Source organism: Pleurodeles waltl, chromosome 8, assembly GCF_031143425.1.
Source record: "Pleurodeles waltl isolate 20211129_DDA chromosome 8, aPleWal1.hap1.20221129, whole genome shotgun sequence".
NCBI lineage: Eukaryota > Metazoa > Chordata > Amphibia > Caudata > Salamandridae > Pleurodeles > Pleurodeles waltl.
In genome coordinates, this window is record NC_090447.1 from 1144123320 (window position 1) to 1144137665 (window position 14346).

Here is a 14346-nt window from a genome sequence, read left to right on the forward strand (position 1 = left end):
ACTCTTTAAGTGGAGGAAAGAGAAAAGACGGTCAATTTTGTAAAAAAATAAAAATAAATAAAAAATGCTTGCACATTATTAGTAAAGTTCAGCCATCATGTGAGATGGGCAATGGCCACTCTGGAAGCTTCCTTTTCTATCCTTTCAATAGGTAACAAATAATTATAAAAGGAGAAACAACGATCATAGAAGAACTAGGTGAATACAGACATTAACAACGTGACCCAATTGATATAAGGATTCTGCCGTCTAAACAGTGGAGAAGGAAATATTGTAGCAAAATTTGGAGCTATGATATCAAATAACCCTTCCTTATGACTTCTTATGCCAACAGAAAAAAGGAACAGTTTTATATGTGATCTTGGGTACATGATGTTCCCAACAAATTGGTTCTATACATAGCACAGGCCCCACAACCCACTAATCCTATGGTGTTCAAGAAAACTCTGCTTGAGGTTTAAGATTTACATACAAGAGAAATAAATGCAAAGAGGAGGTCAGTAACAACTGAAAAGTACCAACAAGGGAAAGACAATGTCTCCCTGTCACTTCTTCCCTCTTAAGGGATGTAACTCAACATTTCCCAAAGAGCTCCAATGTCTCACTGGACAAGAATGGATTAAATAAGTAACATCTCTACAATACAGACAGTTCAGATTCCTGTTCAGCTTCTGCTAATAGAGCTTGAGTGGACCAAATTTGTAACGATTCTTAAGAATTACTCCTCTCACAAGAGAACTCCAAACTGTTCTAATATGGAAGGAGCTACGTCTAAAACTTGGGACTACAGTTTCTTCCACTCCTCCTTTTCCAGCTTGTGGTCTTGACTGATGTACAATCAGGAGTTCTTTATCAAATGACTCATTAAGGATAGAAAGATGCTGGGTTCAAACCAGATCATCCTCAATCTCCTAGTCACTTCCTTTAGCCCTTTCTGGACAAGGGTCATTAAGGTTCTCTCGAAACAAATGGTTTCTGCAGCCAGCTGTTTAAACCAGGAGACATAAGAAAGGACATTAGAACTCCCTTGCTGAATATCAGAGTACTTCGTCTGCAGAAAAGTCTATTTCAGGCCATTGAAACATCTGTTTGAAGGCTGTCAAAAAGACAGAATCGTTTTCTAAGCTAAGTGGTCACAAGTGTAGTTGTCAAAGCTAGGGCTGTGCCATCTGAAGACCTAATGAGATATCCACCTTAGATCAATCACAAGAAAACACAGCTGGACAAAAGGTAGCATATACCGTGAATGAATCCAAAAATTCCTTCAAAATCATACGATCATCTGAAAAACAAGGAGAACACGCGGCTAATAAGGTCATATAGCATTCTGGCTGCCTGAGTCTGACATAAGACTACATTCTCATCACATAATTGCTGTGATTCCTGAGACTGCTGCAAAGTTTGAGCCAAATTTTGTGATGGGTTCATAGTCACAGCCTGACTCGGATCCTTTGTCTTTTGGTAGTGAAGGCGTTAGAGGCATCATGACCTGACAAGGGCTGGACACAATGGAAGTATTTTTTTATTGTTTGGATGACCATACAGAAAGTCAACTCCTGTTTGGAGCCACAGTGCTGTCACATGCTAAAATCTGTGTAAATCCAACAGGTGTTCCTCAAAACACCAAATAGCAGGAAAAAAAAACTTTGTGAAGATGTCAAAGTTCAGACGAATCCAGGCAAAAAGGCAAGGGAAGCCAGACACTGGACTGCATTGTAGAAGCATAGTTGGAGAAAGGAATCTAGAAGCTGAAGAAAATATTCCTGAAGGAACAAATCTGGGACAACATAAAGAAAACAAACAGGCAATGAAAGCGACAAAAAGCACTATTTTGAATGTAATGTGGTATACCCTCCAGCAAGTCAGGCTTCTTTATATATGATTTGAACAGGAAATTACATCAGCAGTGTCAGACTCAAGTCACCTATAACCTGAAGATCTGAATGTTGCGTGTAGGACGAACCTGGAACCCACCAGTCTGTTCCCCTGTCAACAACACTGTAGGAAGCTCGCTATCTATGTAGTGACCCAATGAGGGGGGCGCTATGCAGATAGTCCATGGCGACCCTTATTGATTTACAGGGGTAAAAATGATAATTCCAAAAGTTCTCTTTTGTGGTAGTGAGGGCAAGCAGTTGGCTTATCAGAGGGTAGTGCTAAGCATTAGTCAATAAATGAGACACACACTCACGAAGCAACTTGAGACCAATTGTACAGAAAATAGTTACTTTGTTGTATTAACACCAAAACATTTGCAGAATAATAAATACTGTAACAGTTCTTAGAACGATTTGCAAGTAAGTAACACTTTCTATAGATGAATGCGTTTTTACACGGCACGAGTTCCAAAGTACTAAGGCTGCATGGAAGCTCTTTCACTCAGTTCTCATAGGCCCCGTGAATGTAGTGAGGTGCTAGGGCTGCAGAGTGACAAGACCAGCAGTTCAGGTTTACCTGCCTAGGCTACCCAAGGTGAGCTGGCGAAGTGCTGGAGAACCTCAGAGGATTTTGGAGTCCCCACAGCTGCAGGACGAGCCATGATGTCACAATTGTCGGGATGGAGGAAGGTAGGCAGGCAGGGTTACGCACCACAAGTTCACCAGGCACCTGCAGTTCTTGCTCTTCTGGCTCTTTTGTGGCCTCTTCTTGTGGACGGGTGAACCTGGCTTCTGATGTCAGGTAGCCTAAATACTGAATTTAGGGGCGTTTTAGGGGAATATAGGGCAGCGGCCAATGGGCTACTTAACTTTGGGGGTGCCTACACCCAGTTATGACCACTTCCTGTGGTAAGTGGGCATATCCCTATCCCAGAAAGCCTAGTTCCGACCAAAACCAAGATAGTGGAACCCTTCTTCAAGTATCCACCTCGGGTAGCCCACTTTAGGGGTGTGGTTAGCCCAGAGGTGGCACACGCCTGATTACCTAATTTACCCATCAGTACTGGTGCCAAATGGGCCTCAGGACAGGGGGTGGCTACACTCAGGACTGGGGAAGCTGGGGCTCTGCATACCAAAGGCAGAAGGGTCTTTGAAGATCCCAGTTGATATGCAGATCTGCTAGCCATCCTGCTGGTAACAACCCTCTTGGGAGCAGGCATTGTTTCTGTTTTCTGAGAGCACAGGCTCTCACCTCCAGGGGGTCAGAAAGTCTGGTAGTAGCAGACTGGACCAAACTAGTCAGTCAGCACACCAAGAGACTGGTAGGTTTCAGGGGGAACATCCAAACAAATCCAAGGCTGGCATCAACCTGGGTTTGTTAAGGCAAGATGTTTGATACCAAACACCACAGGGTTCGGTGAAGCCATTATGTGACTCAGTGACCCGTGTTGATGAGTGTCCAGCACATGCCTTAAAATGGTTCCCTGGTTCATTTGCCATGCTCAGCAATGGGGCTGAGCATCACAGGGCCATATCCCCTCATTAAGAAATGGCCACGCAGTAAGTGTAGTGCACCCTGCCTTAGGGCTCTTAGGTCTGCCCTAGGGTTGACCTGCATATACTTAGCTGCATTGATGGCGGCATGACACACCAAGCGTGTGCCATCTCTTGTTGTCTAGTGACTTGCACTAGGGTACACAGACTGCAATGGCAGCTGTGTGCCTCTCGCTTTTAGAGGGGTCCCTGAGGGTGGCACAATCCATGCTGCATCCCTTAAGGACCCTTACCTCTACCCAGGCCCTAAGTACCAGGGATACCACTTACTAGGGACTTACACCGGTAGAGGAGTGCGCCAAATGTACACCATGTTACCTGTTTTTGGGAAAAGAGCACTGGCACTGGGGGCCTGTCTAGCAGGAATTCACTGCAATCAGTCAGAAAACCTCAGTACCAGTGCAAAAAGTGAGGGGTGACCAAGTCAAAAAGGGGCACTTTCCTACAAATGCCAAAAATGTCCAAGCCTGCAGTTGATGCTAACGGCACACAAGAAGCATCATCTGTTTGTAGACCTATAACTTGTCTCATCAGATGGAGGTTATCTTTGATTTTCTGCAGTCTTTTGGATGTGACTTGTTTATAATAAACAGAGCACAAGACTACTGCCACTGTTTGTGCTCGCATTACATGAAAATAGATGCATTTTTTTCATTTGCATGGATTTCATATTGTAGTGTTCTACAGGAAAGGAGGCATATACTAGACTTCACCATAACCATGGCAAGACAATGTATCACTGTGGCCTGAAAGTTGGCTACAGCGTCAAAGAAGATATGGTTGAGAGTAACATAAAGGTGTATATAGGTGGAAAGCACAGTGGTGAGACAGATAACTGCACATTTGGGAAAACACACAGTGCTATCAATGTGAAATCAGGGTATAGACCCCTAGGAGTAGTATCTTCAAAGAAAACGGCCATGATTATCAGGTGAGCAGGTCCTAGCCATGGCTCACCCTATCAATAACTGTTCATGAAGGGATGGCTTGACCACAGACCACTGAACTGCTTGACTCTATTATTAGGGCCAAAGATTTTTGTTTATAATTGTTTGAAATGGTCTCTTTTGTTGGGCCCACATGAGACAGAAAATATGAAGAAGACAAATGTACAGACACCCTTGACAATTATGTTTTGTAATGATGTAGGTTCCAATAAAAAACAAATAAAATCATTAAAAACAAAAAGACAGGGCTTCAATCTGGGAGGCTTTGTGAGCCATGCCCACATAGGTGGAGGAGGGGGTATTGAGGACACTAAATAGAATGAAGGGAAGATCTCAGTTATACAGGTGGAGGAGCTAGAGGAAGTACTAAGAAGTCTACTTATTGGAAAAACCAAACATTGAACCACACTGGGCTCAGGAGACCAACACTGAACCTGAAGAAAAGGTCCACTGAGAAAGAGGTCAACTTCACAGAGGGTTTAAATAAGCCACACAGTTCAAACAACCAGAGAGGCACCAGGACAAGGAGGAGTCATTTTGATGCCCCCCCCAATCCTCTCTTCTCAGGTCTAGTTGGATTAATCTTGAGGATACACAGGATCTTGGGAAGACTACTATATACTGTAGAGGGCTTCCCGTTAAACATGGGCCATCATTTATTTTTAACTTAGTATTGTAGACTCAGAGAAGTCTACGAAGATATATATGAAGATGTTTATGGCAATACAGGTAATCTCATAACAACTACTCATGTCCAAACACTTGATTATTCACTGGAACAAAAGGAGAAAGTTGGCTCAGATTACACCAGTTTCTTAATTACAGACTTTTTAAGAGTGTTAGCATACTTGAAAAACAATATATATTTTTAAAACAATCCCACTATTTTGGTAACTCACCAGTTCGGTACGCCAAGAGCCGGGCTTGTATCATACAGTGCCTTGTAATTTCCTGGGACAAGCTTGGACTGTGCATGTCTTTATGTTGTTGCGATTCACAACAGTGAAATCCAAAATCTTGGCCGTTTGGTACACTGGAAGCCACAGTACTCAAAAGAATGACAAGTTCTTTCATATTCTGCCGGAGATTGTTAAAATATGGATCTTCGCACAGGTTTTCCAAACCAACTGTCATCAGTATCTGCTTGTGGTGCTCTTCATTTGAAATCAAAAACAAAGTTTCAAACTCCTTCATTTTTTCTTGTCTCCACTTTGAAAAGGTGTCAGCTGTGAAGCCAGGCACAGTTTTTTCAATTATTTGAATAAAATCACATTTAATGGAGGTTTCCTCGACAAACTGTACCATGCAGCATGTCAAGGGCTGTAGCAAAACACAAACGTGCGCCCGGCTGTTTGACTTTAGTCTTTCCACTGCTTTTGCATCAAGCTTTGCATCCTCCGTGCTGTTGTTAGAGGTAAGCTCAACCTGCAAACTTATTTCAGGATCTGCAGGCCAGTAGGAAATCCTGTTCACGCCAGCTAAAATAGAACACAATGGCCAGTAAAGGATGAGCATGAGAAAAATCACCTGGTGAAACTGAAGTTTGCATATCATTCACAGTCTGCAGTAAGAAAAATGAAAGCAGCAGTGTTGGTCAAGGTGCCTACTGGAGTGTGAGGAGCACTCATCAGTACCTTTACACAAAATTACTACCACTACACGTAATGCTACTCCAGAGGGACACCGCATAGCTCAAATCAGCAGCATTTAAAACTGGCCTTAATCACGTGGTACACTGGCAGAACCAGAGCTGGTATTCGAGGGAGGTAAACCTACTGTAGTTGTCAAGAAGAAAAGGCTCCTTCACTCTGGATTGAATGTGTAACACGTGGCATAATGCTACAGTTAATTAGAACGGTTGCAAGCAGGTGTAACAAAGCAAAAGGGTAGGGGGACGTACTGCAAGTAAGTATCTTTGTGACTATAACATATTTCTGAAGCAAACACACTTAAGATGTGTTTAAAGCTATGTATGTGTGCTGTTGTATCATGTGGGAATGTGCACATGCAATGTGGCCTGTAAAATAGCTATTATCCGAGTTTAAATGGCAAAATCTTGCCCATAAACGGGTGTATGGTCAGATCTGGAGCCATATCATAATGCAGTTGTCTGTACTACCGCAGAATACTAAGAACATTGTCATCTGAAGGAGTCTGAGGCTAACTTATGAGTGCTCACTTTCAAAAGGTTGACATTCACTGGTACGCAGCATCTTGTATGTTTCTGGGAAGCATCTACGCCCTAACACAGAGAGGCCTCTTACCCTGCTCACCTATCCAGCGCCCCATTGCAGTGGGTGGGAGTCCCCTGGATACTCTGCGGTGACTTTAAGTGTGCCCCGAACAACTCTCTACAGGTCATGACACCCCTACCCCGCCACAATTGCCTGTGGCATTCAACGCAAAACACTTGGCCCTTTGTTTGGGCCACCTGTCAACATTTGGTTGGTGCCAGCACAATGCTGACTTCCAGGTTTACTCTTTTTTTTTTTTATTCTCCCATGCCCAATATACATGCATGGTTGGCAGTGGTGGTTCCTCCTAAAGAGCGGAGGAGTGTCGCCCCACCTGCTGCGGGCGCAGCCGGAAAACAAATAAAAAAAGGCATATTAATGCCATTTTATTTTGTACACAGCGCGAGCATGAGGGCGGGGGGCCGGGCTGCATACTGCAATCCCAAGGTTGTCAAACACAGGCCTGCAGCCTCAAAATGAGCACTGGGTTAGCCTGCTCCCACCAACCCTGGAGCTGCTCTCATGCTGAAAAAAGCATAAGAACAGCTCCAGGATTGGTTAGAATCCCGTTCCACTGAGCAGCAAGGAAGTTCTTCCATTCCTGCTCATGGACACCGGGGGAGCAGTAGATATGTTAAGTTTGGTGCCATCGCACCCCAGCATATTTAAGACCTGCTGACCACCACTGTCCCCATACACCAGCTCTTTACTGGTATAAACTATTACAGCCGCACAGTCTCGGATCACAACCCACTGCTTGCAGGAGCTTGTGCGTGATAGAATCAGATCTCAAGTTATGCAAAGACACCCTGCTTCGGCTAGATATCCAATCCACTGATGGTGAAATTGACACCCAGCCACTGTTTGAGGCACAAAATAAGCGCACTGTCCTGACGGAATAGCTGTACTGCATTAATTATGTGCTCATACTGCCCAGATGCATGTCGAAGGTGACAGATCAGGTGCTTTGTTAGCCTTGTGCATCAAGCAAGAACATTCTCCTTCTCCAACCCGTGCCTCCGTCTTGCCCCAGACATGTATACTCACACACAGGCCGAAATTCACGCTGCCTTCTCCCACCACCATAAGCAACTGAACAGCTTGGACCAAGTAAGCTGACCGACTCCTGCTTGTTTTGACTCACCTGGTTCATCTGCAGCAAATGGCTTTGTGCCTGGGCAGACATTTTTGCTAAAGATATGCATACTCTTCAGGGTCATGGAGTTTGCCCTGGGGCCTTGTCCCAGCACAGCTTGTATAGTTCTGGATTTGGAGAAGGTTTTTGACTCTGTGGACTGGACATACTTTTTCTCCCTGCTTAATCGATCAATACAGGGTTGCCAGCTACATGCTAAATATGGCTAAACTTCTCTATGCTGCTCCAATGGTGAGGGTTTGAGCTGGCCACGTAGTCCCAAACACCATAGCTATCCACAAGAGCACTGAGCAAGACTGTCCACACTCATTTTCACCCTGGCTATGGAGCATCTGGCTATCAGGCTGCAAGAGGAAGGGGGCCAGACAGGTAATTCTTATAGGTGAGCGAACACACACCGTATCTCTTTATGCGGATAATCTGTTACTATACCTCAAAGATACTATTGGCGACCAAGCCTGAACAGTATGGATTCTCTGTGTCTTCATCCTAGTGTCTGGCCTCCGGGTCAACTGGGGAAAATCAAACCCATTTCCTCTGCACCCTAGTGCACCTGAGATACAGTGGAATATCAAAGGCAGGGGGGGAGGAGGACACTCACCTGGCAAGCCCAGACCTTCAATTACCTGAGGATTATGGTTTATCAAGCCACTGCCGATCTACTCAGTGGCAACATCACTAGAGAGGTCTCTGCCATCCGGAACCAAATAACATTTTGGTGTGCACTCCTGCTTCCAGTAGCAGTCCGGATAGCCGCACCTCCCCTACTACTTTGCCGGTCTCCCCCTGTAATTACTGCCAAATGTTTTTGCTCCTTGGACATCCTACCAGGCAAACATATCTAGCAGACTGATCACTGCTGTGTCGCACTTGTGAAACTGAAGTTGCCCAAAGAAATGTATGGGCTTGTAGCTCCAAGTTTGAGCATTAGTATTAGGCAGCATAGCTGCAGTGGGTATGACGCTAGTTGATGGAATGTTAGCTGGAAGACACCTCTTCTGAGTGCCCTCCGTGGTGACTGAGCATGTGCTGCAGTTATTCCCACTCATCATAACCCAAAGCCTTCTTTCTCTCCTGGGCTAGTACTGGCGGCTCACCACTGTTTATGTAGAAGTCTGCACCTTACAACCCCTGCCTTCCACTACACACCTAGCCTCCCACTACTTGGCCTTCCATGCACCAGAAGATCATTTAAATTTCCAGACCTGCATCAATGGCAATCGGCAGGTATAACCACAGTCGGAAATCTCTTTTCAGATAGGGCACTGAAGTAATTTGACGACTTGGTGGGACAGAGCACCATACATATAGGGGAATTCTTAGCATTTCAGGCATGGATTCATGCACTGCACACAGGCTGGAACATCACCACACCGGAACATGCCCCACATGCAGTGATTCAATACCTACACATAATGGAGACGGCCGCAAGCTCATTAGTTGGCTCACCAAGGCTATAGGCGAATAGACTCCGCCCTCTCTCACTGCATTGTGAACTAAACAGGAGGGTGAACAAGTTGTGCACAGTGGGGAAAAGGACTGGGAGCTGATACTGGCCTACCAGGGCAAGCTTTCCAAAAATGCCTGATTTAAGCTAATCCAGTTCTTCATTCATCAGGCAAACCTCTACCTAGCTAAAATCAACAATTTCTTCCCAGGTGCAGGAGCACTGTGCACTCGCTGCCAGGCACAGGATGCTGACTTCCTACACATGGAATGGACCCGCCCATCCCTATCACAGTACTGGATGGCCTCTACTACACAAGTGGCCCAGATCACTGGTTTGGCTGATTTGCACTGGTGGGTGGCTTGGCTCACTTAGGTTTTACATAGGCAAGACCAAGGACAGGTCAAGAATTAAGTTCCTCGACCTACCATTTTTACTAGACAAGAGAACAGATACCTGGGTATGGAGGGATCCCCGTCCTCAGTGGAGGCATGGTGCAGGTTTCTCACAAGTCTGGTCCAAAGCACAAGGCACTGCTCTCCGAGCTGAGGAGGTATAGGGCTTAAGCAAGCATCCCGATTCCCAGAGCTGGGATAAGCTCTTGATCCCCTTTCAGTTGGTGGCTGCACATGTTTCACACACTAAAGGGAAAGTATAAAAATGTTATATGTTCTTCTGTACAAGCTGAAGAATTGACCGGTGCACCCTGACTGGCTTGTCTGGAAAAGCTTGCGGGACATTGGTATTTTGTTTAGCAGTTCTGTTTTCATATCACGTTAAAAACAGGCACTGGCAAAGCCAATAGGTCTGGCCTTGGCATGCTGGTGCAAAGGTCAATTTTTTACATCTTTTACTGCAAGCATATACCACAAAAAGTTAAGTTTTGTGCTTGCAATCAAAATATTTAATTTAAAAATCTTTCAGTCATGCAACTGTTTTACGAGTAATATTTGTTTAAACAACAAGTCTACAAGTGTTCCAGCTGTGCTATGCAGTAATCATGGTTCTTAATGAAAGAGTCAAAAATAAATCACCACTTAATCAAGTTCTCAAGTCGTAGGCAACTATAATGTTAAAATGCCATTTAAATACTTAATAAGATAAACTTTGAAAAGGAGTGCAGCACAAAATAAATAGCCGGTATTTAGAGTTAATCCAACCAGCCTTGCAACTGGGGATAAAGGAACCTTTTTTAGACAGTTTTGAACAATGTGCACAGACTGTGTGTAGTCACTCAAAGTGAAGGGTAAAGTGAGCTGACCCACTCTCCTATGCTCTATGCTGTGGTAGATGGAAGCGAATGTGACTGACAATTTAACATTTAACAGGCCATTGGATGAAATACTTCTATGTATGCATGTCATGTACGATTTTGGGGAATTGTGTGTGTGGGGGGGGGGGTTCCTACGCCCAAACTAACATAAGGTGACCACCAGATTTGCAGACTTGGCCCTGACCCTCTCAAGAAATCACAGTGTACTGGAAGGCGGCAAGATGCCCCCAATTGTCCAAATGGAAGGCGGTTCTAACCCAAAGGGCGGGATATGGGAGTGTAGTACTACTCCTGGAGAAGAGGAGGAGGGAGCACAGTTCGATTGAGGAGGTATGGGTGTGGTATCGCCTAGTAGACTGCTTCAAGGAGCCAGAAGAGGAGTCTCCTGTTGGTTCCCCTTCATCTGTGGTCGAAGCAGGTGAGCAGCAGAATTGAATTTCCTTATGATTTAACACATAGTTGGGAGAGTGGGAGGGGGGGTCAGGTATCAAAGTGAGATGGGTTATCCAATCATTGAGACTACATCACAAATGATAACAAATGGGGCTTCACGGATGGAAGCAAGGGGTGGCGTGAGGGGGATAGCGATTGGGCGGAGGCAAATGTGCTGTTTGCATGTACTCAAAACCTCCTGTTATACTGTTTGCAATGATAAGATGGTTTCTATATTGATAAGTTGTACTGCATGCCTTTTGGTATTGAGCCCCACTCTGCATTGCTTGCATCGTTGAAAAATCCAATACTTTTTGTCTTTAAACAAAAATAGTATGATTCTTTTTTTGTTTGTTTAGGAAAACCATAGTCTTGCGAGACTTTTAGGCCAGACCTAATTACATTTCTACTGTGGTTCCTTCACACATAATTAAGTCAATAAGGAAAGACACTAATATGCAAAGTCAGTATGGGACTGTGGGAATACCAAATATGTATGGAGTTTTCAGTGGGTCGGAGGTCTCCACAGCATTTAGATGCTATGGAGCAAGAGATTTCTGAATCAACCACAGACGAAAGGCTGGTTTGGGGGTACCACTGCCCAGTACTAAAAATCGTCTTATGACCATGAAGAAACCTTCCACAAACATATATTTTCACCACCTACATATCCTAAAGTTATGAGGGTACTATACACATGTGTGGGTTTTCAGAGCGTTCAGGGGTTCCACGGTCAGAAAAATGAGTGCAGTTTAATTAGGGAAATATCAGAGGCGACTGAAGGTGAAATATTAGATTGGGGTACAGGTATTTTGGTTGCAGATATCACACCAGGGCGTTATGGAAAAATACCACAACAATATATTTTCAACTACTGTACATCCAAAGGAATCTACTGCTGGGTGGTACGCCTCCCTTATCTTGACTGGCTTGCTATGAGATACTGTGAAATATACAGTTTCTATGCATTTTGCCATGAACCTCCATAAAGTAAGTGTTTTTCTTAGGCCTGCTACATCACCAGATACATTTAATCTTTAGGGCACACATCCTCTTTCCCCCAGTAACTCCAAAATGTCTGTATACTTGACATTCATAGTTGCGCTTAGGGATTCGGATGTCCCCCAGACTGAAATTGATACTTCTCTGCTGTGGTCTGGGACGGTTTGAAGGCAAAGGCCTAAGTTTCTTTAAAAAACAGAATTTAGGGCACTAGGGAAAAATACCACAAACATATATTTCCAACATCTATACACCATAAGGATTCTATTGCTGGGAGGTAGACCTCCCTTACACTTATTGCCTGGCTGGTCGTCCACACTGAATATGCAGTTCCGGTGTTTTTTCCAGGAATTTACTTGAGTAGATTTTGTTTTAGGTCTATTGTCTCCCACAAACATTAACTGGGTAGGTGCCTCCAGATATTGATCCTCATGAATCTCTCTGGGGGTAAGGACACTAGATGTGCATAGTGTGCACTGGAGGTGTTGCCCAAAATAGTCCTAATATTCCTTTAGATACTATGTAATGGTCTGCTCTTTTTCTTAAGGAACAATCGCTGGGATTTGCCATGTTATTTCTTCTCAGCCATACTGGGCCTCACTGTCTTGTGGCACACTTCACTTTATCTTCTGCCATGTGCTTCATTCTTCTGTCTATTACAATTTGCTCTTTAGATCCCTTTCCCTTATGTATTGTTCCTTGTGTGTCATGTCCCTTCCTCATCATCCCTGAACCTAGGTTGTCTTTTCATCTATCTTGGGCCTTGTTCTTTTCTTTCCCATTGTGGGCCTTGGTCCTCTCAATTGCTTTTGTCTTGGTACCTTCTTTTATCCACTTTGTTCCTCAGTGGACACTAACCCTTTCTGTATCATTCATCTGTTCCAGTCCTGTTGCTCATCAAATGTCTAGCTCATTTCCTTCATACACCCATATTTTTATTTGTTCAATGATAATCCGTATTGTGCCTCTATCTCCTCTGTGCCAATGTGCTGACTCTTTCTTATTCCTGTCTCTCACCCAGCTTCTGCTACGATGTCCTTTCACATCTGCCATACACGTCTTCTATTGAGTCGACTCTGTCACCTACCCTGTAGCTGTGTCCTTTCACTTGTTATATTTATTTGTGAAGCGCACTATTGCCGGGGTGGGTATTCCGGCGCTGAAGCAGGTGTCATTCGAGCCTGGCCCAACGTGTGGCTGGTGGGTCAGTTTGAAAAGCCAGGTTTTCAGCTTCTTGAAGAGCTCAAGAATTGAAGTAGTGGCTCTGATGCGTAGCAGCAGCTCGTTCCTGGCTTTAAGATCAATGAAGAAAAATGCCCAACTCCCAGTTTTGCATATGGATGGGATGTGTGCAAGTTGGAGTCCAGCTGAGTGGAGGTGTCTGGATGATTTGTGAAATGAGATTCACCTGTTCATGTAGGTCGGGCCCGGGTTATGTAATGCTCTGAAGGGGTGTGTGAGAAGTTTAAATTGGGCTCAGTTGTGTATTGGGAACCAGTGGAGCTCCTTAAGGTGTTATGTGTGTGTCTTGTGGTAAGCTGAGTGTGATTCTGGCTGCTGAATTCTGAATGATTTGATATTGTTTGGTAAGTTATTTGCCAATCCCACCGTAGAGGTTGTTCATGTAGACCAACTTGCTAGTTAGAAGCATGTGCCGTTTTTTTTAGAGGTGGTTGGGAGCCATTTGAAGACTTTTATCAGCATCTTCAGGGTGTGCGAATAGCACTTGTTTAAGCGGTCAAGTGGAATTCGCAGTCGGCAATGATCCAGAATTTCTCAGTGAGGGCACAAGTCTGAGTTAAACTGGCCACCAGGTAGAATCCCATGGCGATTGGTTTGTCCAGAAGATTACAATTTCTGCTTTTTCAGTGTTAAATTTGAGACAGTTGGGTTTTATCCAGGTGGTGACTTTGGTTATGCATGCGCCAAGCTAGCTCTGGTTGTTCAAGTCTTGTACAAGAGGGACAGTATAAGATAGGTGTCTCTGGCATAGGATAGGACGTTGATGTAGTGGATGCAGTTATTGCTTGTGAGTGGGATCAGGCATGCATTGAAAAGGATCGGGCTGAGAGAGAATTCTAGTGGTACTCAGCAGATAAGGTTTCTGGTGGCTAGAGTAGGGGAGCAGGCTGACTGACTGTTCTTTCTGTCAGGAAAGAGTTTATCCAACGGAGAGCAGCACTTTGGATTCCAATGTCATACGTGCGTCGGATAAGGATGGGGTTCAATGGTGCATAGAGGTCCAGAAGGATGAGGGCAGTCATGCCTCATCTGTCCAAGTTCACATGAATGTCGTCCGTAGCTGCAATCAGCGTTGGGTCTGAGGCCGGTCTGTCCTACATTGAAAGGTTGTAATTGAGATGGTCGGCTGGGAATTTGTTGATAAGTTTCTCTAGGACTTTGTCCGGGTACGGAAGTAGGGGG

The 14346-nt window shown here is 44.5% G+C and overlaps 1 protein-coding gene across 1 annotated transcript in view; it reads right to left on the reverse strand.

Annotated features, from left to right (window-relative positions):
• The window catches only part of CDADC1 (cytidine and dCMP deaminase domain containing 1), a 403840-nt gene that overhangs the window by 244835 nt on the left and 144659 nt on the right, over nt 1-14346 (reverse strand). Inside the window, exon 4 of the mRNA XM_069205373.1 lies at nt 5278-5856. Coding sequence (XP_069061474.1) covers nt 5278-5856 — 579 coding nt within the window. The remainder of the gene's footprint in view (nt 1-5277; nt 5857-14346) is intronic.